The following is a 26,405-nucleotide window of genomic DNA, read 5'->3' on the forward strand; positions in this document are numbered from 1 at the left end:
CTCTTGGGGTTCTTTAACACAGGAAAGTTTTCCTAACAGAACCCCAGAACATCTTAGAGAGGAACCCAGCAGGGTGCTAAATAACGGACAGACGGTTTTAGGTCTTCAGTTGGACTCGATTTTGTCATAACATACAGTATTTGTTTGTTTGTCAGACTATTAATATTTGTTTTTATTCCTGACAAACTTCTCTATTGGAGGACGAGTTAACGACGTATTGATCCGGCAGGTTTTCAGACGAGCTGATGTACCGAGCAGTGAATCGATATGTTTGTACCTCCGATTCTGTGATGCACTCCTCATGGGTTCATCCAATCAGATCACTCTCGTGTTCTCCATCAGAGCTTGTTAAGCAGATCCATCAGCAGGTAATGGGCTCAGTGCTGAGCGTCAGCACAGCTCACGTTACACAACAGGAAGTACCACACACACACACACACACACACTTATACTGTTAAGACTATATATATTGAATTACCCATGAGCCTCAGATCAAGGGGGTCAAAGTTCAGAGGTCAAGGTCGGTATGACCAGGATTCTAATGAACATGATATCTCTGGAGAGAATCTGTTAAAAGTTTTTACCACAAACACCGACAGAGACTGAAGGATGAGCTGGTCAGAATTTGGGGGTCAAAGGTCAGTGACATTACAAAACTATATCTATACGAGTTTGGACAGCTGTGGAGGGAAACCATGACTCGGAGGAAAACAACCAGCCGGCTGTAATTCTAGTTTATTATAAACACAGACATCAGAAATATGAGGACTTTTATTTATGAACTGTTGTAAAATTTAATCTTGAAGCTGTTAAATATACAGAGCAAAACAGAGATACTCAGGTTCAGTATGAATACTCGTGGGGAGTAAAAGTACTTCATTAATGTGAATGTCATTTCTGTGTCTGGTTTGGAGTTTAATTTGAAAATCCTTGAAGGGAATTTCCTGCCCCGAGAAAAATAAACATAATATTTTTATTATTATTATTATTATTAAATTAAAAGAACATTTCAGATAAAAAAGTTCGTTAAAAACAGAAATCAAAAGTTTTAAGACATGTTTACGTTGTGTCTCGGGTTCTCCAGAGGATGAGCCTCGGCCTCCTGCAGCGCCCCCTGCAGGTCACAGTGTTCAGAATGAGCTCTGCAGCCTGCAGGGGGCGCTCACAGCACTTCCCCACTGTTCAGAGTCATAGCAGGAGTCGGTCCGTGAACGCAACACAAAGTCCAGGCACAGAAATAAAAGATGAAAACCAGGATACGGGTCTGATCCGGATCACAGTACCGGACTGTATATCCGAATCAGACCCGCACTGATGCATACTGATGGAGGAGGAGGAGGAGGAGGAGGAAGAGGGTGGGGGAGGGAGAGGGAGAGGGTGGGGGAGGGAAAGGGTGGGGGAGGGGGGCAGTGCGGATTCTTTCCCGTCATTCCCTGCAGCAGCAGCAGCAGCAGCCCCCTCCCTCCCCCCTCCCTCCTCCTCCCGCCTCCCTCCGGTGCTCTCGGTGCTCTCCGGTCTGCGGACTCGTCTCCTCTCAGCTGAAGTTGGAGCCTCGGTCTGATCCTCCAGCAGGTAAGCTCGTGCTGCTCTGCCTCTACTTGTTTCTATTGCGTCTCTATTGTTGCAGTGATTGGAGGAAGGGGGGCAGCGGGAGCCTCTGTTCCGCTGCTAACTTCGCTCCGTGTCGGGGAGACTCGGCTCATTGTGGCCAAACGGACTCCGCTTAGCAACAGAAGTCCTCGGACTCCCGGAGGCCCGGTGCCCACTCCTCCCCGCGGCCCGAACCGCTCTCTGTGGACGGGCCGAGGCTCCCCTCAGCCCGCATCCCCGCCGCTCGTCCCCCGCCCCACCAGCAGCCATTAATGGGCCGGAGGATGGAGGAGAATAACGGTGCGCCATGCAAGGACGCAAAAACAGGCGTGGCCGCGGAGGAGGGGGAGGAGGAGGAGGTGAAGGGTGTTAATGTGTGTGTTCAGGACAATAAACAGACTGGAGTCCGGCTCTCTGCGCACATACCAGCTGTTTTTTTAGCGGCAGATCGGGCAGGATGTGTCTGGCCTGCAGCTGCTGTCCCCGGCTGTGTGCGGCTCCGTGGGCCGCTGCGCAGTTCACTCAGCCCGGGAGAAAATGCTGGAAAACGGCGGCGGGATGCTGGAGGTCCGGCGAAGGAGCAGGCCCGGGCCCTCACCCCCAAACACTCCCCAAATACCGGGCTCAGTCCCGGGAAGGTTTTCCTGAGGTTTCTCCAAAACACATCATTCATGTTGCCTTCAGGTTCCGCTCGGTAGAATCTGTTTGTGTTTCTGTTTACGTCCAGAACCAAGTCCTTCTGCAGATTCTGTTTTTACGATTAAGTACCTTTTTAGTTTGCATCACTGATCAAAAAGGCATTCTGGAAACTTTACGACTGTAGGAACATTCAGGGAACGTTCTGGAAATGGGCTGGAAACATCCGGGGGACTCTACGATCTTGACGTTCCCAAACGGTTTCATCTGTTCCTGTCTGGAGCGTGGTTCCTTCATCTTTACATAAATGTTCCAGAAACTCTGATTAAAGCTTCACGTGTAGTTCCGTTTACCTCCACAGAACATCTGTAGAACGTTCCTTAAAGGGTTCTGACAGCACTGAAATAATGTTGGCCGGCGTTTCATCATCGACACAAACATACCTGAATAAACATCTGAGGAACATTCTGATGGTCCAAAATCAGGGATCTCATAATATTCTCATGCTGCGTCGGTTCTTTCAGTGTTAAAGTCTCCAGAACGTTCTCCCAGAGATCCATAAAAGTCTTCACAGAACACAGACGTTCCTGTGGTTCCTTTAACCTCCACTCCGTCAGTTAAAATGTTTTCTACGAAGGTTTTTCTGATGTTAAAGAACATTTGAGACGCTTCTGTCACCAGAACAAAAACTCTGCTGAGACAGAAGAGGGTTCCCAACAGGTGCTGGTTTTAGACCCGTTTAGACTGAAGTTGGACCTGGTTTGGGCACTGGTTTTGGACCTCGTTTTTTTAGGTGGTTTGGGCCTAGTTTAGAACCTGGTTTTGGACTGTTGTTAAACTTTAACTCTGTTTTGGATTCAGTTTGGCCCTGGTTTTTGAGTTTCTTTAAACCTGGTTTTGGACTGGTTTAGATCTGGTTTTGGACCTAGTTTTTGAGGTGGTTTGGACCTAGTTTTTGAGGTGGTTTGGACTTCGTGTTTGATGTGGTTTGGACCTGGTTTTGGACCTGGTTTAAACCTCTTCAGGGCTGGTTCTGAACAGTTGCTCTGGCTCGTGTGTTCAGGTGCATTGTAGATTGAGTAAATGTGGATTTTCAGATTTTCAGTGAACTGAAGGTGAATTTTTCCGAAAATGTTTCATTCTTGTCAGCAGAAGTTGAAGAGTTGAGGTTGTTGTTAAACTGTGTGAAGACTTTTATTCAGACCCAGAACTGGAAGTTAAAGCGGACTCAGACTGAACATTTCCAGAACGCTCCCAGATTGTTCCTGGAGTCGTAAACGTTCCCATAGTGCCACCTTTTGATCTGTGATGTGAACTAAAAAGGAACTGAAACCACAAAAACAGTGAAATTGCTGCAGGACTTTGGGTGGTGGTTGTGCTGGTCTTGGTTCTGGTTCTAGACTCAAACAGAAACTAAAATATAGATCCAGTGAGACGTGAAACTGCCTCTGTTTGCTCCGACCTCGAAGAGCTGCTGGTGTTGACGGGTGGGGTCGGCTCACCAGGAAATCACTGTTTGTGTGCTGAATAAATCCAATAACTCCACCCTGCAGTGAGCTCATTCTTCTTCTGCTGTTGTTTCTGCAGCACACACACACTCCACTGCTCCTCATCACTTTGCTGTGTGTCTCTGAATGCCTCCTTTTAATCCTGACCTTTAACCCCTGGTCAGAGATTTAACTGGTTCACTCAGGCCCAAATCCACAATCATCATCCTCGTATTCTTCGTTATCTCTGATGTCCATTAGAGACAAACAGTCAGTGAACGTTTTATAATGTTTATACCTTGGTTACCTGTGGTCACTCTTTAAAAACAGATACCTCATTTGGACTACTTAAGACTGGGTTTGGTCTCCTTTAGGACTGGTTTTAGCCTAGTTTTAGTCTGTTTAAGGACTGGTTTAAGGCAGGTTTAGGACTCATTACAGTCTGGTGTCATTCTTGTTTTAGCCTGGTTCAGGACTGGTCTTACTGTAGTTTTAGCCTGGATTTATCCTGGTTTTAGTCTGGTTTAGTCCTGGTCCTCGGAGAACTATCCCTCCTATCCGTGATGTTCAGATCTGGACTGTGTTCAGACGTCTCGGACTCAGCGATACGTCCCTGACATGTTAACGTGTCCAAGCGTCGCCCTGCTGAGCGTCAGCTGCTGCTGCTGCAGACAGGTGATGGACACCTGCTGTCTGTCCTCGTGTTTCTGTGAGGACGCTGCAGCCCTCAGCTGTGACCGTCAGGAATGTTTTAATGTTTGCTTCTGAGGAACTCAACCATTTGTTCACACACAGGCACCAACACCAACTCATCCCCCTGAGGGTATTCAAGAAATGTTTAGAGCTGGGGGTGTGTGTGTGTGTGTGTGTGTGTGGGGGGGGGTGTTGGTACACATGAATGTGAGACACTACATAGTGTGTGACCTGCTGTGTTGATTTTCATTTGGTAGCCCAGTGGCTAATTTTAGCTCCTGTTAGCTTAAAATGATAATCGTCTGTTTGGTCGTTCCGAAACGACCTCTGACCTCTTGTAACGCTGCTGTCGGCTCAGACTGATCGTGGATCTGTTTCGGGGAACTTGGTCCATTAGCGGGTCCCAGAGGACTCCTCTGGTCCTGGTCTGAGTGCTCTAATGGCTCCTGACTCACTTCCTGCCTCCATTAGCGCCGGTCAGCTGACCCACGCAGTCAATGGGAGGACATCACACAGACTCAGAGAGGCGCTGACACGTGTCGATTAGTGTCAGGTGGGAACATAAAACCTTCAGAGAGCCAGCAGGTGATTGGACGACGCTCTGTCGCCTTAATGTGGGCGGAGCTTCCTGCAGGTAGACCAATACCTGGACTTCACCTGTCCTTGCAACATTTAATAAAACACATTTTAACAGGAAGAAAGTTTAGTTTCCAGAACAGATCTTCGGTTTTAATGCAGGTCAGAGTGTGACCCATGTTGCTTTGCAGCTGTAATTTACCGACGTTCCCCGAACGCCTCACGGCCTGTTAACAGATGGGAAGTTCAGGTCCAGACAGAACCTGAAGGATCAGCTGATCAGACCTGGTTTAAGGCCGGACTCTGGTCTGTAGCCGCGGGGGGCCGCTGGGTTCCAGCGATCCATCCTCAGTACTGTATTCAGGACGAACTGTTGAGCAGTGACTTGTCTTCCTGTCCGGTCCGCAGGTTTTTGTCCTGAAGTTGCTGATGTGTCTCCGCTGACATCGTCAGAGGTCAAAGGTCATGATGACGACGGTGGCCGCCGAGTACGACCACATGGAGCTGCAGCAGCAGTACAGCAGCAGCAACGACACGGTCAACAACCGCTGGGAGGATGAGTGGGACAACGAGAACAGCTCGGCCCGCCTCTTCGAACGCTCCCGCATCAAGGCGCTCGCAGGTAACACACACACACACACACACACACACACACACACACACACCTGAGATCTGAATGTAGAACATGAACAACAAAACAAGATGACGAAGACCACATGATGAAAAATAATAATTATAACAACAACAACAATAATGTGAAGGGACGATCACAGGTGTATTTTATTGTGAAGGAATGATCACATATGTATTTTATCGTGAAGGGATGATGTCAGACTCCCAGCATGCTCTGCACTCTACAGGCTCGCTGGTGGTTGAAGTGATTTCTCTGCATGTTTTAAGTCTGAGCTCATCGTCGGCTGACAGTCAGCTCTGACCGCACAGCTGTTAGCTGTTAGCTGTGGAAGCTAACATTATAACAGATCCCGCTACTGATTTTTAGCTTTGTGGATCAGATGGAGCTGCTGGTTCTCAGCCGGGACGCCACAAGGTGTTTTAGTCTGTGTTTTTATAAAAGTTTTTCAAAATGTAATAAAGTGATGTCATCAAAGATGTGTGAACCATCTTGCTTCTGTATGCTGCTGTAGCGAAAAAAATGTCCCCTCGGGGATTAATAAAGTAAATACCTACCTACCATACCTACCTACCTACCTAACCAGCAGATCAGTTAACAGGAAGTGCAGCATTAAAATGCTGCTGATGCTTTCTGTTGTTTTCATTTAGCAGGTTTAGCACAATAAGCGAAAAACTGCAGCTAAGCATGAACATGAAGCTCTGATTGGCTGTCAGTTGGTGGAATGCATCCTGGGAGTTGTAGTTAACTTCAGTGTTTGTCCACAGGCCTCTTGGAGCTGATATTTTCTAATTCGTAAAAAAAATGTTATGCCAATGATTCGACCGGAGTGTGAGTGTTCCTGTCTGTCTATCTTTGTGAGGACCTGGTTTCAGACCAGGACAGTAAAGGACAGTGTGTCTGTCCTCGCCTTCAGAGGACTGATTGAAGGTTCAGACCTGTTTTTTGGGATCTGGATTGAGCCAGGTTCTGGTGCAGGGTTACGGTCCTTGGAATGCATCACGTCACTTAGGGTCCCCACAAAGACAGAAACACAAACATGTGTGTGTGTGTGTGTGTGTGTGTGTGTGTGTGTGTGTGTGTGTGTGTGTGTGTGTGTGTGTGTGTGTCTGTCTGCAGGATGTTTGTTCCTTGTTTCCTGTCCTTCAGTCAGGAATGTGAAGAAACAATGAAGGGAAACACCCCCCTCCCCACCCCCACCCATTCACACCCTCTGATGACATCATTGCCAAGCTGTAATGCCATTGGCTGACACACACCGTCCACACTGTAAAAAGTCCCTGTATTGTGTGTTCAGTCTTTGAGCCTCATGGTAGCCTTGTTTTCTTTTCCTGTGTGTTTTGAGTAGAGCATTAACCTGCTGTGTAACTTCATGGCTGCAAGACGCAATGTCACACTGACAGTGGTGTTGCTCATGTCCTGCGTTTTAAAAGTAATTCACTGAATACTTAAAATGTTCAACTGAAGCTGGGAATTCAGGAACGCTTTCATTTCTTACAGCGAATGTTAAGGGGGGTGGCTGTTTGCAGTGGGCGGGGTGTGTGTGTGTGTGTGTGTGTGTGTGTGTGTGTGTGTGTGTGTGTGTGTGTGTGTGTGTGTGTGTGTGTGTGTGTGTGTGTGTGTCAGGAGGGAAGCGGGACAATCAATCAGCTCATTGAGCAGGAAAAATCCGCAGCAGAAGAAGAATGAGCCGCGTGTAGCTGCTGCACACACACACCCACACTCACTCACACACACACACACACACACACACACACACACACACACACACACACACACACACACACACACACACACACACACACACACACACACACACCCACACACACTCACTCACACACACAAACTCCGCGCTGGGCTCGTTGTCCTGCGACCTCTGGACTCTTCTCTTTCGCCTCCTGACGACTCACCGACTTGCTTCAGAATCAGCTGCAGAAGTTTAAACTTCTTCTTCTGCGACTGAAAAACCGGCAGACTTGGATGTTTTTATTGATCCCTGATCGGTAGGAAGTCCGCCTCCAGTCGAGGTGTGTGTGAGGTGTTCGTCTTTTCATCTCAGAATTCAGAGGTTGTCTTCACCTGGAACAGATTGATTTATTTTCTGTTTCTGAGATTTTTGTGGCTGAGGACTTTTATTTTTTTTAAACCTGAGAGACTTCCTGCTTCTGAACTCTGCTTGGAGACGATGGTCAACGTCTCAGAGAGTTTTATTCTGTCTACCGTCTGAGAACAAATCGTCTCGTGGACAGTTAAGTGGAGGTGGACATTCGGGTGGAGGTGGACATTCGGGTGGAGGTGGACATTCGGCGTGATGGAGGTGGAGTGGGGGTCAGTGGACTCGATTCAGCAGCAGGTGAACTACAGCCAGCTGGAGGGTCGATTCAAACAGCTGCAAGGTAAGAAGAAGAAGAAAAGCGCAGCTGGAGGCTGCCCGCTGCGCTCTGATTGGTCGGATCAGGACGAAAAGCTCCTGAAAACGTATAAACACGGAGGCGGAGTCATGTTGTTCTATTTCATCTCATCAATATAACAAACAGGATGTAGGCTAGCCTTTCAGATTAAAACCAGCCCTGACTTCCTCCTCTGAGTTGAGGCTCTCCACCTGACCCTTGACCCCTGACCCCTGTGACCGTAGCGGTGACGGCGTCTCGTCCGTCCTCATGCTGGCCGCCGTAGGTTGCTAACGTTTGCGGTCGTCTGCGTCTCTTTTTTTTTTTTATCAGCTAATCTTCCGTTTCTTTCGGCTCACTGCAGAAACCAACGTGCCCTCATGTGTCACAAACTGGTGCTGCAAGCAGGAATCTTAAATAAAACACAGGAAGAAATTCTGTAATTTTATTTTGGCGACCCAAACGAAACCTCTAGCGACCCACCGCAGGGCCGTGACCCAACCTTTGGGAGCGGCGGGTCTAACGCTGCTGAGGGGACGACGACAGAAGAATCCTCTCCGATTTCTTTCTAGCTCGACCTGAACAACCGGCCTTCTCAGGTCCAGAACCGAGTTCAGACCCGGTCCAGATTCTGCCCAGTCTAATCGGGTCACGTCTCCTTTTACTGCAGGGGGGGGTGTCTCAGGTCTGATACCTGAGTGGATCTGAGCATGCTCAGTATCACCTCTGATCACATGGCTGCAGCACCAAGAGTCTGAGCAGCTTTTATTTTGTATGAATGAGTTTCGCTTCCTGTAAGGTCACTGAGAAGGGCGTATCGGTGACCTTTGACCTGCTCGTGGTTAAAGTTTAAACATGTTATTGCTGAGTACAGGGTGCACCTGAGGAACCATAAACCTGCTGCAAAACACCTCAAACAGTCTGCCTATCAAAATAAAAAGCCAGACAAAATGTACAGCTACAAAGTGCTGCAGTGAAATCTAAAATAAAAATATTTAATCAGTCAGTTGTTTGAGGTGACATCATCGTCTGAGGCGCGGCTCCTGATTGACTCTCTGCATAATGACTGAAACAAACTTCCTGAGTTCATGTACATGCCACAGCCTTCCTGTTTTCTCGGGGTCAAAGTTACTCCTGAAGACCTGAAGAGACAAAGAAATACTGATCATCAAAAATCACACACGTGAAACACGCATGTTCACACTCAGAGATAACGATGACATCATCATCTCTGAAGTCCTTTCAGAATAAACCTCCAGAGAAACAGCCAGTTCAGAAGCTGCCTGAGAATCTGTCTGATTTTAAGTTCCCTTCAGTGTCACAGTGATCAGTGATGTTTGTCTGAACTCCCATGATGCATTGCAGACAGGGAGTGCTCGCACACAGTTCCACTAAATGTGAACAGTCTGCTGCTCACAGCAGAAGAGCAATGTGGGAAAGGTTTTTCATGTTGCTCTGTCAGTTTATTTTCTGATTTTATTGAGACTCTGTGTCGTCATGGAGACAGCTGATGATTATTGATTTTTGATTAGACTGCTCGTTGCCTGAGGCAGGTGTCCTCTTTGTGACAACCTTTTTCTTTTAATTTGAAAGAACTGACGAACAGCCGTTCTTCATTCACTCTGAACATCATCATCCTCACATGCAGATAATTGATCCTCTGATTAGGAGTCAGCTGATGGGTTCATTCCAACTGACCGAGTGATGTAACTTCCTGCAGGATTAAATGTGTGTGTGTGTTTGTGTGTGTGTGTGTGTGTGTGTGTGTGTGTGTGTGTGTGTGTGTGTGTGTGTGTTCAGATGAGCGGGAGGCGGTCCAGAAGAAGACCTTCACTAAGTGGGTGAACTCCCACCTGTCCAGAGTCTCTTGCAGAATCACAGACCTCTACATGGACCTGAGAGATGGACGCATGCTCATCAAGCTGCTGGAGGTCCTGTCAGGAGAGAGACTGGTAATACACACAATATACACACAATACACATTATATGCACACAATATACACACTGTACACACACTGTCAGGAGAGAGACTAGTAATACACACAATATACACACACTCTAATACACACTGTGAATACACACACAGTAAATGTACACACTCTGAGTACACACTGATGATCAGATTGTTACCATTTCATCAATCGATCCTCCTTTAAACGTGGACGCTTCACTTTGTGTGAATCGACTGTCACACACTCGTTAAAAAGTGTCAGACCATTGCCCTAGGAGTGTCAGGCCGTTGCCCCGGAGACGCAGCTCTCTGTGTAAGAGTTTAACCAGGTGTGTCCCACTTCCTGTTTTCCCTCTGAAACATGAAACTGTTTCCGAGTTTCCGTCCGATTCTGGATCCACACATCCAGCCGGCCCCGCCCCTTCCTGAGGACCAAGGAGACTTCACTGTTCACTCACTTCCTGGGCTGCGTTCAGGGCCAAGAAGACAGTCAGAGGAAGAGGGTTCCTCACCTCTTGTATCTTTGCTGACAACAAGTTCCCCATATCTTTATGCAACTTTTATTGTGACTGTCCGCCCTGGCAGTGAAACATGTTAACACACAGATTCTCATTCACTTCAACACAGTTTGATCACAGCAGCATCTAGTGGACGTCAGAGAAACTGTGGCTGTTTGCAGATGTTTGTTTCTAATGTTTGTGACTCCTCTTCCTCGTTTGTCTCCAGCCAAAACCCACCAAAGGGCGGATGAGAATCCACTGTCTGGAGAACGTGGACAAAGCTCTGCAGTTCCTGAAGGAGCAGCGGGTTCACCTGGAGAACATGGGGTCACATGACATCGTGGACGGAAACCACCGCCTGACGTTGGGCCTCATCTGGACCATCATCCTCCGCTTCCAGGTAACACACAGGTGGAGGTGTGCAAATCAGACAGGTGGAGGTGGGGACATCAGACAGATGGAGGTGTAAACATCAGACAGGTGGAGGTGGGGACATCAGAGTGGTAGAGGTGTGGACATCAGACAGGTGGAGGTGTAAACATCAGACAGGTGGAGGTGTAGACATCAGACAGGTGGATGTGTGTACATCAGACAGGTGGAAGTGGGGACATCAGACAGGTGGAGGTGGGGACATCAGACAGGTGGATGTGGGAACATCAGACAGATGGAGGTGTGACTCTGATGTGTCTCGTCCTCAGATTCAGGACATCAGCGTGGAGACTGAAGACAACAAAGAGAAGCGTTCCGCCAAAGACGCTCTGCTGCTTTGGTGTCAGATGAAGACGGCCGGGTGAGACTCTCAGACCTGCAACACCTGCACCACCTGCATCACTTATATCACTTGCACCACCTGTCTGAACAGTGACTAACACTTCTTGTCTTGTTCCTCAGGTATCCCAACGTCAACATCCACAACTTCAGCACCAGCTGGAGAGACGGGATGGCCTTTAACGCTATCATCCACAAACACAGGTAACATCTTCATTCTCCTCCTCCTTTTCCTCCTCCACCTCTTCCTCCTCCTCCTCCTCCTCAGTAAAGTTTTTCTGTTTTCAGACCGGATTTGATCGACTTTGATAAACTGAAGAAGTCCAACGCTCACCACAACCTGCAGAACGCTTTCAACCTGGCAGAGCAACACCTGGGCCTCACCAAGCTGCTGGACCCAGAGGGTACTGACCAGTTTAACTAATGAAACTAACCCGTTCAACTACCGAAACTAACTAGTATAACGAACCACTTTAAGCACAAACACTCACTGAGTTAATTGATGTTGCCATGGCGACCCTCCTGACTCCTCCCCCTGTCCGCAGATATCAGTGTGGACCACCCTGATGAGAAGTCGGTCATCACCTACGTGGTGACGTACTACCACTACTTCTCCAAGATGAAGGCTCTGAAGGTGGAGGGCAAACGGATCGGGAAGGTGAGCGGAACACGTCGTCACACATTCAGGAAAACGTCTTCCAGTGAAAATCCATCCTGTGTTAAATGTGACGTCTTCGTCAGCGCTCAGAAAGCGTTCTGATTTATTCAGATTACAAAGAAGACGATGTTCCTCTGCAGTCTGGAGAACCGGGGTTCTGTCCGTGTTCTTAAGTGTCTCTGTTTTTTTTGTCCAGGTGTTGGACAACGCCATTGAGACGGAGAAGATGATCGAGAAGTACGAGTCTCTGGCCTCGGACCTGCTGGAGTGGATCGAACAGACCATCATCATCCTCAACAACAGGAAGTTCGCCAACTCTTTGATGGGAGTCCAGCAGCAGCTGCAGGCCTTCAACACCTACCGGACCGTGGAGAAGCCTCCAAAGTCAGAACCTCCTGCTCCTCCTCCTGCTGTCTGTTAGAGTTAGATGGACCTGTGCAGACTTCTGAGCTCTTCTGTGATCTCCCTCAGGTTCACCGAGAAGGGGAATCTGGAGGTTCTCCTCTTCACCATCCAGAGTAAGATGAGAGCCAACAATCAGAAGGTCTACATGCCCCGCGAGGGAAAACTCATCTCAGACATCAACAAGGTCAGAGCTGCTCGAAACCACCAGCCGCTCATCGAGCTTTAAATCCTCCAACCATCACCACTGAGGAGAGCTTTTAGACCTCTGAAATCTTTAAAGATGGAGGAAACCGAAAATAGCTTCTGTTCTGGTTAAATGAAGGTAGAATTCTGAATTCAGAGTCACTCTGAGTTCAGTGTGACTCTGAATTCAGACCGTGCAGAAGGCCGTTTGGTTCTCGGAGGTCTTCTCACCGACAGCAGCAGCTTCTCGTTACCAGGGGCGGCTGCTGCTTCTCAGCATTTGACACCGGTCTCGTGTTCGTCCCTACAGGCCTGGGAGCGACTGGAGAAGGCGGAACATGAGAGGGAGCTGGCTCTGAGGACGGAGCTGATTCGTCAGGAGAAACTGGAACAGCTGGCCAGACGCTTCGACCGCAAGGCGGCCATGAGAGAGACCTGGCTCAGTGAAAACCAGAGACTGGTGTCACAGGTAAGAAAACATCTGCTGGCGTCGCTGCAACAGCCTACAGCTCTCAGGTGTGTCCCGTCACACATCTGGAGGGTTTTATATCTGTGGTCCCGTGAACGCCTCCCTGTCTGCAGGACAACTTCGGCTTCGACCTTCAGGCTGTCGAGGCGGCCACCAAGAAGCACGAGGCCATTGAGACGGACATTGCGGCATATGAGGAGCGAGTCCAAGCTGTGGTCTCCGTGGCGAAGGAGCTGGAGGTGGAGCACTACCACGATATCAAACGCATCACGGCCCGAAAGGACAACGTGATCCGGCTGTGGGAGTACCTGCTGGAGCTGCTGAAGGCTCGCCGGCAGAGGCTGGAGATGAACCTGGGCCTGCAGAGAGTCTTCCAGGAGATGCTCTACATCATGGACTGGATGGACGAGATGAAGGTACGATTACAGCCAAACTAACCCCGCCCCCTCATCAGAGAGAAGTCCAGGAAGTGTTCAGAGATCTGAACAGGAAGCAGGTCGCAGCTCTAACGTCCGGTCCTCTCTGTTTGTCGGTTTCCAGATGTTGCTGCTGTCTCAGGATTACGGGAAACATCTGTTGGGTGTGGAGGACCTGCTCCAGAAACAAGCTCTGGTGGAGGCCGACATCGCCATTCAGGCTGACAGAGTAAAGGCAGTCTCCACCAACGCCACCAAGTACTCTGGCAACGACAGTAGTGAGCACCATCTCTAGTCCCCCCGGGATTCAAAGGCTTTTTTCTAAATTATTCTGTGTTTTTCTTTACTGGTTTGTGGTAGCTGTCTGTTATTTCAAACCCTAAAATGTGCTGTTAATATCTTGTCCAGGCTACAAACCATGCGACCCTCAGGTCATCCAGGACCGGGTGGCCCACCTGGAGTTCTGCTACCAGGAGCTGACCCAGTTGGCCGCAGAGCGCCGTGCCCGCCTGGAGGAGTCTCGCCGCCTCTGGAAGTTCTTCTGGGAGATGTCCGAGGAGGAGGGCTGGATCCGTGAGAAGGAGCAGATCCTGTCATCCATGGAGCACGGCAAGGACCTGACGGGGGCGCTGCGCCTCCTCAGCCAGCAGAGTGCCCTGGAGGATGAGATGAGCGGCCGTGCCGGGCACCTGCAGCACACCATCGCCGAGGGCCAGGCCATGGTCGAGGCCGGCCACTTCGCTGCCACGAAGATCCAGGAGCGAATCGCTGACCTGCAGGCTCAGTGGGCGGCCCTGGAGCAGCTGGCGGCGGTGAGGAAGAAGAGGCTGGAGGAAGCTCTGGCCCTGCACCAGTTCCAGGCTGACGCAGATGACGTGGACGCCTGGACGCTGGACGCTCTGCGAATCGTCTCCAGTGGAGAGACCGGCCACGACGAATTCTCGACCCAGGCGCTGGTCAGGAAACACAAGGACGCCGCGGTGGAAGTGGCCAGCTACAGATCGGTCATCGATTCGCTCCACGAGCAGGCCGCCGCCCTGCCCAAAGAGGAGGCGGAGTCAGAGGAGGTGCGCGGTCGACTGGCTGGCATCGAGGAGCGCTACAGAGAGGTGTCGGAGCTGACGAAGCTGAGGAAGCAGGCGCTGCAAGACGCTTTGGCTCTCTACAAAATGTTCAGTGAGGCTGATGCCTGCGAGGTTTGGATCGACGAGAAGGAGCAGTGGCTGAACAGCATGGAGATCCCTGAAAAACTGGAGGACCTAGAGGTCATACAGCACAGGTAGGATCACACGGTTGTGTTTACCTGCTTGTAATTATACGTCTCTGTCAACCAGCACTGATGGGGAATGTGTCCTTTGCAGGTTTGAGAGTCTGGAGCCAGAGACGAACAACCAGGCCTCTCGCGTTGCCGTGGTGAACCAGATCGCCCGGCAGCTGATTCACAATGGTCACCCAAGCGAGAAGGACATCAAGACCCAGCAGGACAAACTCAACAACAGGTACAGATGCACTGAAGGTTTGAGATGAACAGTCCAAGAAGAGTTAGTTGGTCTGCTTTTACAGTGATGGTCCTCCTCTCTGCCTCCAGGTGGAGCCAATTCCGCGACCTGGTGGACCGGAAGAAGGAGTCCCTGAACTCAGCTCTGGGTGTGCAGAACTACCACCTTGACTGCAACGAGACCAAGTCGTGGATCAAAGAGAAGACCAAAGTCATCGAGTCCACCCAGGAGCTGGGCAACGACCTCACCGGGGTCATGGCCCTGCAGCGCAAACTGACCGGCATGGAGCGCGACCTGGCCGCCATCGAGGACAAGCTGGGCGACCTGAGAGGCGAGGCCCAGCGGCTGGCCGAGGAGCACCCTGATCAGGCTAAGGCCATCACAGGCCGCCTGGCTGAGATCACCGCTGTCTGGGAGGAAATGAAGAACACTCTGAAGAACCGAGAGGAGTCTCTGGGCGAAGCCAGGAAGCTGCAGCAGTTCCTGCGTGAGCTGGACGACTTCCAGTCCTGGTTGTCTCGCACTCAGACAGCCATCGCCTCAGAGGACATGCCCAACACGCTGGCCGAGGCCGAGAAGCTGATGGCCCAACATGAAGGCATCAAGAATGAGATCCAGAACTACGAGGAAGATTACCAGAAGATGCGGGACATGGGCGAGATGGTGACGCAAGGCCAGACGGATGCGCAGTACATGTTCCTGCGCCAGCGGTTGCAGGCGCTCGACACCGGATGGAACGAACTGCACAAGATGTGGGAGAACCGTCAGAACCTGCTGTCCCAGTCCCACGCTTATCAGCTGTTCCTGCGGGACACCAAGCAGGCCGAGGCCTTCCTCAACAACCAGGTAAACATACAGGATCCTCCTGACTGCAGTCTGTCTGAAACATGGACGCTCATGTCCTCAGAGGTCCCAGTGCGTTTCCCTCCAGCGTCATCCTCAGCACAAACCCACCTCAGTCCTGAACCACGTGTCTTTTTCCTGCAGGAGTACGTCCTGGCTCACACCGAGATGCCCACCACTCTGGAGGGTGCCGAGGCCGCCATCAAGAAGCAGGAGGACTTCATGACCACCATGGATGCCAACGAGGACAAGATCAACGGTGTGGTGGAGGCCGGCAGGCGGCTGGCAAGTGACGGAAACGTCAACGCCGAACGCATCCAAGAGAGAGTTGGCTCCATCGACGACAGGTAGGCCGCCGCTACCTCCAAACCTTTAACAGGACGCCTTCCAGAAGTGTCTGTTCTGGAGCTTTTGACCGTTATCGTTCATTATAGAGATCCTTTTTACCTGAGCAGTCTACAAAGTGCAGTTTTTGCCTTCTGTTCACACCAAAGGCCACGAAGGTTCTCAGAGCAACTTTGGGTTCAGCGTCCTTCCAAAGGACACTTTGGCATGTGGTTTGAACCGCCAATCTAATGATTGGTGTGTGTGACCATCTGAGTCACAGTTGCCCACACAATTGCCATGACTGAACTTCCATGTTGTCTCATTACGTCGTCTGTTGGCTTTAAATGGAGGCTCGCGGTTCGTTTTGACGTTGGTTCAGAAGCTCCAGAACAGCCACATACATGAGTTTATAATTTCCCTCCACTGATTAGAAATATAGTATGGATGCCCTCTGCAGAGGTCGGAGCTGTTACACTCACTAGGAGTGTTGATCCTTTAGTTTGTGGGTCCTTTGGTTGTGTAAATGTGCTGTTGGTTTGTTAAAGTCAGTCACTCTGAGCACGTCATCGTTTCAGGCACAAGAAGAACAGGGAGGCTGCCGTGGAGCTGCTGATGAAGCTGAAGGACAACCGAGACCTGCAGAAGTTCTTGCAGGACTGCCAGGAGGTCGGTCTCACCTGAGGTTACGCAATAATACAGATCTGAGTTATCCAAGCAGTCCAGGCTGATTTTAAAGATGACACATGTTGTGTAATTGTTGCTCCAGGCGAGGCGGGGTCGTTTTGGTTCAGAGACAGATAAATACGTCCTGAACGTGTTCCTGCTCCCCAGAGGATGATCCCTTGGATGTTTTGTGTTTGTGTGCAGCTGTCTCTGTGGATCAACGAGAAGATGCTGACAGCTCAGGACATGACCTACGACGAGGCCAGGAACCTGCACAGCAAGTGGCTGAAGCATCAGGCCTTCATGGCCGAACTGCAGTCCAACAAAGAGTGGCTGGACAAGATCCAGAAGGTAGAGGGGTCGTTCAGGAGCTTCGAACTGCAGCTGAGCGAGCGAACTGCTTCTGTAATGGGGAACCACAGACGGTTGATTTAATGGTTTAAAGTTCAGTTGAAGCTGCTGATCGAAGTTCTTACTGCAACATCAGGTAGAAACACCTGCTGGATGACTATTGTTAGCTAAAGCTCAAAATTAATTACAACAAAAATAAACTCTGTCAGTAGGTTCTGACATGATGTAATAATTAAGTTTAGCTGTCAGATAACGATAGCTTAGTTAGCTCCCTAGCTAACATATTTAGCTTGTTAGTAGTAGAGAAATTCATAAAAATATAAGTGCAGCTTTACAATGCAAATATTTATTAAGCTCCAATTATTTAGCCCGTACGCTCGTATTAGCATATCAGGCTAACATGTTTTCGTTAGCAGTAGCTCGCTATTATGGTGTTTCTCAATTGAAGCGTCAGTTTGTCTCATTTCTCTTCAGGTTAATTTCCAGTGGGATATTTTATGCTTTTTACACTGCACAGCGCAGGCTAAAAGCGAACGGCTAACAGCTCCCTGTGGTCATTTTCTTTAATCCGTGCAGAAATGACATCACTTAGAGCCAAAGTACTGAATCCACATCACAAATTATCAAATTGTCGGAGAGCAGCGGGTGTTTTATTGATCGAGACATTACTTGCCATTATCCAAGGAGTGAACCGGGACCTGACCCGGGTTTTCTTTCCTGACCTCAGGACGGCATGCTGCTGGTGTCGGAGAAGCCAGAGACGGACGCGGTGGTGAAGGAGAAGCTGTCGGCGCTCCATACCATGTGGGAGGAGCTCGAGTCCACCACGCAGACCAAAGCCCAGTGTCTGTTCGACGCCAACAAGGCGGAGCTGTTCACCCAGAGCTGCGCCGACCTCGACAAGTGGCTGGGCGGCCTCGAGGGTCAGATCCAGTCCGACGACTACGGCAAAGACCTGACATCCGTCAACATCCTGCTCAAGAAGCAGCAGGTAGGTGGTTCCTGTGGTTCCTGTGGCGCAGACAGAACACAGAAACCTGGTCCGGGTTCCGGTTTACACGCTGATCAGGCTTTCCTGCTCAGTGAGTAAACCGGGCTGGAGAACCAGGACTGTGAGGTGGTGGTGGTGGTACAGTGCAGGTGTAGCAGAAGGCTGAGTCTGACTGTCCCCCCTGCAGATGCTGGAGAACCAGGTGGAGGTGCGTCAGAAGGAGGTGGTGGAGCTGCAGAGCCAGGTGAAGGCTCTCGGTCAGGAGGTGAAGGACACTGAGGAGGTGGACGGCCGGAGGCAGGTGGTAGAGAAGAAGTTCCAGGAGCTGCTGGATCCGCTGAGACGCCGCAAGAACTTCCTGGTGGCGTCCAGAGAGGTTCACCAGTTCAACCGGGACGTCGAGGACGAGATCGTAAGTAGACCTGACCAGATCTGACCCCAACCAGAACTGACCCCTCAGAAGTAGAACTGGCACTTCAGACCCTCACTGTGGTTCTGGTTCTTGGTTGCAGCTCTGGGTTCAGGAGCGGATGGCTGTGGCCACGTGCACCGACCACGGACACAACCTTCAGACGGTTCAGCTGCTCATCAAGAAGAACCAGGTGGGGGCGCGTTTTTCAGGGCTTCAACTGTACTTCCTGTGTGTGCCCTGTACTTCCTGTCTGTGTCCTGACTCTTTTCCTGTCGGCATGAACATCCTCAGACGCTGCAGAAGGAGATCCAGGGCCACCAGCCGCGCATCGACGACATCCTGGAGCGCAGCCAGAGCCTCCTGCAGGACGAGTCCTCCAACGCAGACGTGATCCGCCAGCGCCTGGCCGACCTGCAGCAGCTGTGGCGGCAGCTGATGGAGGAGGCGGAGCGTCGGCACGGCCGGCTAGAGGAGGCCCACAAGGCCCAGCAGTACTACTTCGACGCAGCCGAGGCTGAGGCCTGGATGAGCGAGCAGGAGCTGTACATGATGTCAGAGGAGAAGGCCAAGGTGGGCGGGGCACCAGTCATTCATACCTCGACTAAACTCCACCCACGTGATGCAGGTTATTAACTGATTGATGAATGTGATGCTTTGACCAGGACGAGCAGAGCGCCGTCACCATGCTGAAGAAGCACCATATCGTGGAGCAGGCGGTGGAGGACTACGCCGAGACTGTCCACCTGCTGTCCAAGACCAGCAGAGGACTGGTGGGGGACGGACACCCCGAGAGGTTCTGGTCAATAATCAATAATCAGTATCGCAGGAGTTAATATTAATTTGTAACCAATGATTTATCTGACTAAACCAGGACACACTGCTTTTACTTTGAAGGCAGCTATGACAGAAGGAAAGCACTTCCTTTCCATATGTGTGTCTGTGTGTGTGTTCTGTCTGAGGGACCGAGTCCATCCAGTGACAGGATTGTGTGTGTGTGTGTGTGTGTGTGTGTCAGCGAGCGGATCAGCATGCGTCAGTCTCAGGTGGATAAGCTGTACGCGGGTCTGAAAGACCTGTCAGAAGAGAGGCGGGGCAAACTGGACGAGAGGCTCCGCCTCTTCCAGCTGAACCGGGAGGTGGACGACCTAGAGCAGTGGATCGCGGAGCGGGAGGTGGTGGCTGGGTCACATGAGCTGGGACAGGACTACGAGCACGTCACGGTAAGTGCCTGCTCTGTGTTCCTACTTCAGACTGTTTACTGACCTCTGACCTCTGACCTCCGACCTGCTGTACAGATGCTACAGGAGCGTTTCCGGGAGTTCGCCCGGGACACCGGGAACATCGGGCAGGAGCGCGTGGACGCCGTGAACCGTCAGGCGGACGAGCTGATCAACGCGGGGCACGGCGACGCGGCCACAGTGGCGGAGTGGAAGGACGGGCTGAACGAGGCGTGGGCCGACCTGCTGGAGCTCATCGACACGCGCACGCAGATCCTCGCCGCCTCCTTCGAGCTCCACAAGTTCTACCACGACGCCAAGGAGATCCTGGGACGCATCATGGACAAACAGAAGAAGCTGCCGGAGGAGGTTGGCCGCGACCAGAACACGGTGGAGACGCTGCAGAGGATGCACACCACCTTCGAACACGACATCCAGGCGCTGGGAACGCAGGTGAGACCGCCGCACCTGATGATCCGTCGGCTGACTGACAAGATGCTGTTGTTATCTCGCGTGTCCTGACCTTTGACCCCGTGCTGCAGGTGAGGCAGCTGCAGGAGGACGCGGTGCGCCTGCAGTCGGCGTACGCCGGAGACAAAGCGGACGACATCCAGCGGCGGGAGAGTGAAGTGCTGGAGGCCTGGAGGAGCCTGCTGGAGGCCTGCGACGGACGCCGGCTCCGCCTCCTCGACACCGGGGACAAGTTCCGGTTCTTCAGCATGGTCCGAGACCTGCTGCTGTGGATGGACGACGTGATCCGGCTCATCAAGGCCCAGGAGAATCCCAGGTAGGCCCGCCCCCGATCTGCTGCACGTCAGCCAACCTCAGCGGATCAGAACCGCGCTGACCGGAGCCGTTTGTGTGTTTCAGAGATGTTTCCTCCGTGGAGCTGCTGATGAACAACCACCAGGGCATCAAGGCTGAGATCGACGCCCGCAACGACAGCTTCACCTCCTGCATCGAGCTGGGGAAGGCCCTGCTGGCCAGGAAGCACTACGCTTCAGAGGAGGTGAGTCCAAACACAGAGGTGGCCTTGCTAGAACCAGAACCAGAACCAGAAACGGCAACTCAGTCAAAGAACAAATGAAACAAGTGGGACGGAAAGTCTTTCATAACCAGAGAAGTTGTCATGTTTGGAAAGTGATGTCACAGCACAACGAGAAATAAAAGACACGACACAAGAAAATCATATAACAAGAAAAACATGAAATAAAATGAAAAAGTGGTAAATAACATGATAAAAAGGTTTTTGTGAAAATGTCATATTGTTAAATTTGTATTTATTTAAAACATTTGTATTTTGTCAAATTGTTTTTGTAATATTGCAACTGTATTCTGCAAACATTTTGACTTTATTGTGAAAGTCTTTGTGGGCGGAGCTCAATTTGTTTTGTGTTGTTCAGATCAAAGAGAAGTTACTGCAGCTGACGGACAAGAGGAAGGAGATGATTGACAAGTGGGAGGACCGATGGGAGTGGCTGCGACTCAGTAAGACTCACTTTCTGTTTGTTTACTTTCTGTAAACCTCAGAGGTTGCAGCTGATTGGACGCGGCTGCGCTGAGTCAGCGCTGATGAAGAGTCCTCCGGGTCTCGGTGTCCTTTAACGAAGCCGACCGAGCGTCTTCTGCTGTCAAACCAATCAGGAAACGCTGCAGGTGGTTGAGTCACGAAGTGCAGCTGCTTCGTCCAAACGTCTTCTGACACGCCTTCCTCCTCCTCTTCATCATTTTGTTTTCTGACAGATTCACTCTTCTGACAGGAAACATCTGATCGGTCAACCGGCAGCTTATTTAACAGTTAAACTGGCAGCAGCAGTAACACGTCGCAATACCACTCCTCAGTGACGCGCCGCAGTAACGCAAAGACCTCATTAAAAACTGATGTTCAGAGGTAGTTACCCGGTAGGAGGCGCTGCCTTCAAGGTTAAACTCAGGAATCAGTAAACAGATGACAGACGTCGCCTTCACTGTCCTGCAGCTGTTTCTGTCTTCACCCCCCATTTGACGAAGCGTCAGTCTAACCTTCCTCCTCCTCCTCCTCCTCAGTCCTGGAGGTGCACCAATTCTCCCGGGATGCGGGGGTTGCGGAGGCGTGGCTTCTGGGCCAGGAGCCCTACCTGTCCAGCAGGGAGGTGGGCCAGAGCGTGGACGAGGTGGAGAAGCTCATCAAGCGCCACGAGGCCTTCGAGAAGTCGGCCGCCACGTGGGAGGAGCGCTTCTCTGCGCTGGAGAGGCTGACGACGGTGAGGACGGTGATGAAAGGTAGTGATGAAGGTGGCGATCAGGAGGAAGAGGATTTGTAGCGATGATGAAGAGCTGTACGTCTGTCTTCCAGTTGGAGCTGCTGGAAGTGAGGAGGCAGCAGGAGGAGGAGGAGAGGAGGAGGAGGCCGCCGTCTCCAGAGGCAGCTGTGGTGCTGCAGGAGGAAGCTCCGCAGCAGAGGTGAAAGCTCCAGAAACACCTGCACACACTCAGAGCACGTTTATGATGAGACAGTAAGGAGTGATTTCATCTTCTGTGTCCGCAGCGTCACTCAGAACGGCCTCCCGTCGGACAAGGAGTCCCCTCGGGTCAGTACCACGAACACATCATTCTGTTCTTATTTTGAAAATCCACAGGGAAGTTCTGACTTCCTGATTATAAAAGAAGCTTCACATTTTAGATGAACGTCCACCTGCAGAACTGGATATTAAAACTGACTTTCCAAATAATAGTCCAGATGTGACTTCACTTCACTCGTGAAGATTTCATACAAACTGATTAAAACTACATTTAAAATCAATCATCCAGAACGACAACCACATGATTCATTCATTTATTAATACTCTCAAACAGGAACTTTATTTTGAAGTTTTGATCAGAGAAAGTTTAATTTACAGTCCGAACCTCTTGAGTGTCATCGAGGACAAAAAAACCCTGATTATTATTATCTAATGGGTTGTCTGCTCCACCGGTCCAGGACGGAGTGGACGGAGTGGACGGAGGAGATCTGGTGAACGGCGTTGTTGAGCGGAGCTCCAAGGAGCCGAGCCCCACCCCCTCGCCAACCTCCGGCAGGAAGAGCCAGTCATCCACGCTGCCCGCCAAGAACCAGGACTCGTCCTCACAGCTGGAGGGACTGCTGCACCGCAAACACGAATGGGAGGGGCATAACAAGAAGGCCTCCAACAGGTGAGACCCTCAGCCGCTCAAGATGGCCTGCTTAGCTCCGCCCTCACTGACTCCTCTGCTCTGTGATTGGCAGGTCGTGGCACAACGTGTATTGTGTCATCAACAACCAGGAAATGGGTTTCTACAAGGACAGCAAGGCGGCCGGTCAGGGCGTGGCCTATCACAACGAGCCACCCGTCAGCCTGAAGGACGCCAACTGTGACGTCGCCTCCGACTACAAGAAGAAGAAACACGTCTTCAAACTCAGGTAACAAACTCGGGTAACGCCTGACAGCACCGGGTCAGAGGTCCGGTCAGGGAACACAGACCAGATCAGAGGCACCAATGCTGTCTCACCTCCCGTCTCACCTCCGTTTCACTTCCGTCTCACCTGTCTCACCTCCGTCTCACCTGTCTTTCAGAGTCTCCGATGGAAACGAGTACCTGTTCCAAGCCAAAGATGAGGTGAGTTCCATCCAATGAAAACGTTTAGTTGAAGCGTCCAGTAATAACAACAGTAATAACAACAACAACAACAGTAATAATAGTAATAACACCGGCCTGTGTCGCCCCCTGCAGGAGGAGATGAGCACCTGGATCCAGGCCATCCTGAACGCCTCCGACCGTTCCGACGTCCAAAGCAGTAACCCCGGCACGCCGGCCTCTGGGCGCGCTCAGACGCTGCCGGCGGCCGTCACGCTGACCACGGAGTCGAGTCCCGGGAAGAGGGAGAAGGACAAGGAGAAGGACAAGGAGAAGCGCTTCAGTCTGTTCAGCAAGAAGAAGTAGTAGGAAGGAAGAGACGCGGCGCTTTGGTGAAACGACGAGTCCGGACGCTCTGATGCTCGAACACGCCGGCGTTAGCTTCTTTACGAACGTTTTGTCTCTTCAGCGGGAAACTTCCGAACTGGAATCGGCATCAGAGCGCGCTCCGACCTCGGAGGCTGTTCGCTTCACGAAGGTGGAAACCTTCCTGAAGTCAGATGCACTTTCACCTTCTCGCACGTTGACCTCTGACCTTTCCTGTTCAAAACACAGTGCTGCGACCAAACTTGTTCCCGCCATGTTGGAGAACATCCGTGAATTCGATTGATTGATTGATCGATCGATCGATCGGGATGAGCTCTGCTGGAGAACCGGAGCGCCTGTCCGATCAATAATCCGCTTTCCGAGGGAACAGGAAACAAGCACACCTGGTGGTGACATCGCCGTGATGTCACTGCCGAACAGCGAATGGCAGAGGTTGACTGCGGGGAAAAGTTTCACCAAAGCGCGACGTCGATTTTTATTTGTGTTTACTCTGAATGCGTTTTTTTGTTTGGTTTTGTTTTGATATTTGTTTGTTTGTTTGTTCGGTCGCGAGGCGGGAAGACGTCGCTCGGACACGTCGAGGCGGTGATGTCACAGCGGTTTGTGACATCGCAGCTCATCGGTAGGTGATTGGCTGATCAGTCGTCTCCTCGCTGTTTCTCGTGGCGTCGGCGGCGACCGCACGCTTCACGTGTTGTTGTTATTGTTGTTTTTTTTGTTTTTTTTTCTGAAATTATTTTTCTATTTTTCCGAGCAGCTCAGAGTTTTTGCGTCTTCGGAGACGACCGACGTTCTTCTGCCGTGGAGAAATTGGACCAACAGTGCATTTAGTTTCTTCTTGTTTCGACCTTTCTGTCTCTGCAGCCTTTTTCTTTTCCGTCTCCTCCGAGGATGACGATGTAGAAATGTCCACCTGCATGCTTCATCAGCCCGTCGCCTGAAACTCACCTGAAACTAAACTCCTCTTCTTTTAATACGTTTTCTTTGGTTCCTTCTGCTGGAAGTAACGAAGCTCAGTGTGTAACGTGGAAGCGGCGATGTCGACCGGCGGCGCCGGCGGCGGCGGCGTCCCCCGGCCCGTCTGGGCGTCCCGTCGGCGTCGTACCGTCGGCGGCGTCCCCCGGCTCGCCTGGGCGTCCCGTCGGCGGCGTACCGTCGGCGTCGTCCCCCGGCCCGCCTGGGCATCCCGTCGGCGTCGTACCGTCGGCGGCGTCCCCCGGCTCGCCTGGGCGTCCCGTCGGCGGCGTACCGTCGGCGTCGTCCCCCGGCCCGTCGGCATCGTCCCCCGGCCCGGCTGGACGTCCCTCCGTGGACTGATGAAGGTCGCTTGCTTGTTGTCGGCACCGCGCTGCGTTGGGTTTTCTGCTCTTTGATACTCATGTTGCTCTCCGTCACTGTATATCTATCGTACTGAACATGTATGGAAGTTAACGCCATCTTACTGCACAATCAGATCTGCATCTATAGGAATGAAGAAGAAGCTGTTCCAGGCTGAATATTTAAAGTTAGATCATAAAAGCTTTTCTCATGTATGAAACTGCACCTGTAGACTTTAACGCTCTCTCTGTCAAATATGTGCGATGTCATTAAAGCTTTTAAACTTTACGGCTTCCTGTTTTCTTTACACGCCTCACACAGAACATGTTTTCACCAACCAGACGTCTTCTGTGACAGAGCAAGTAGGAGGTCGATCAATAAGTTCAGAGAGTTCCTGAACGCAGCACGACGAGTGTCGTCTCTTGATCAACATCTCCAAACAGGAGGTGACGTGAGCTGACGGAGCTCCACACGTTTCTATGTCCGCTGGTACGAGATCATTTGTGATTTCACCGTGGACCTGAAACTGGAGCAGAGAAACATCAGATTTTGAGGAGCAACGTGCCTGTTTACAGCCAAGTGTTCCTGAGTCCCTGCAGTGATTTCCACTACAGAAACTACAGGTTTCAAGAGGGGCGGAGCTTCACTGTCCGAGACCGAAGAAGGCGGGTCAGGTCAGGAGACACCAGGTGGGTTTTCCTTGACAGTGTGTTGTGTCACGGTGAATTCGTCCCCCAGAGTCAGACTGTCAACACTGAGTTCCGCTGGGACCTTCCGAGTCGGCTCTTCTGGTTTGGACTTATTTTCTGCTTTGTGGTCTTCAGGTCAGTCTGGGTTTTGTGCTTCCTGGTTGATTTTGAAACGACTCGCCTCTTGTGTCTGTCTTGTTTCACTTCCTGTCCTTTGCGTGATTGTTGGCCCCGCCCTGATTAGTTTCACTTGTCCCTCGTTGTCCTTCGCTCCCTGACGTATTTTTACAAACCACCTGAACTGTGGCGCCATTGGCAACAGGGTTGTCCAACGTGACGTCACGACCGCTCACAGCGTTTTAAAAAAAACGGGCAAGTTTCTCTCTTGAAACCGGAACGCAACAACGCAATCGCTTGACCTCTGACCTCTGAATCTGCGGTCCGTCGTTCATGTCTTTCTCTCTGCAGACATTTTGACTTAGAAACTAAACGTTCTACAGAGAAATTATTTTTGACGCCGCTCCACGCTAACAGACGGCAGCTAACATGTAAACATTAGCTCGTAGAAACACCACAGTAACAATAATAATGACGCAGGAAGTAACGCGAGCTGACTGATTTCCGACCTTTGAATCAGAGTGTTGCTTCTGTTAATCGGAGAGGATCTCTGCAGCAGGTGGACGTGATCTGACGTCAGGGGAAAAAAAAAAACAAACACTACAGCCCCCAGCATGCACCGCGCAGCACTGAGCGCAGTCCGTGATTCATGAAGCCGCTGCTAAA

General features: G+C 51.1%; 1 protein-coding gene across 2 annotated transcripts; it reads left to right on the forward strand.

Moving 5' to 3' along the window:
* Positions 1-1,458: 1,458 nt before the first annotated feature.
* On the forward strand, positions 1,459-25,221 carry LOC138634849 (spectrin beta chain, non-erythrocytic 1). 2 transcript variants are annotated; one of them, XM_069722033.1, is made up of 36 exons: positions 1,459-1,572; positions 5,391-5,604; positions 9,804-9,955; positions 10,681-10,854; positions 11,153-11,244; positions 11,346-11,426; positions 11,511-11,626; positions 11,768-11,880; positions 12,077-12,264; positions 12,352-12,469; positions 12,779-12,937; positions 13,051-13,353; positions 13,478-13,631; positions 13,762-14,632; positions 14,715-14,852; positions 14,942-15,698; positions 15,840-16,042; positions 16,598-16,688; positions 16,890-17,036; positions 17,764-18,027; positions 18,215-18,439; positions 18,540-18,629; positions 18,731-19,009; positions 19,102-19,232; positions 19,455-19,659; positions 19,735-20,109; positions 20,199-20,443; positions 20,527-20,665; positions 21,060-21,144; positions 21,703-21,899; positions 21,992-22,098; positions 22,184-22,226; positions 22,616-22,827; positions 22,901-23,074; positions 23,229-23,271; positions 23,386-25,221. In XM_069722033.1, the coding sequence occupies exons 2-36, from the start codon at positions 5,448-5,450 to the stop codon at positions 23,593-23,595; spliced, it is 7,038 nt and encodes a 2,345-aa protein (XP_069578134.1). In that variant the 5' UTR covers positions 1,459-1,572; positions 5,391-5,447; the 3' UTR covers positions 23,596-25,221. The 2 variants fall into 2 exon arrangements, with proteins under 2 accessions (XP_069578134.1, XP_069578135.1); XM_069722034.1 differs by lacking the exons at positions 1,459-1,572; positions 5,391-5,604 and adding an exon at positions 7,930-8,009.
* The last annotated feature ends 1,184 nt before the right edge of the window (positions 25,222-26,405 follow it).

Source organism: Brachyistius frenatus, unplaced genomic scaffold (assembly GCF_029030835.1).
Source record: "Brachyistius frenatus isolate BFR_SWC_R1_liver_20210118 unplaced genomic scaffold, ASM2903083v1 Contig_281, whole genome shotgun sequence".
Lineage (NCBI taxonomy): Eukaryota > Metazoa > Chordata > Actinopteri > Embiotocidae > Brachyistius > Brachyistius frenatus.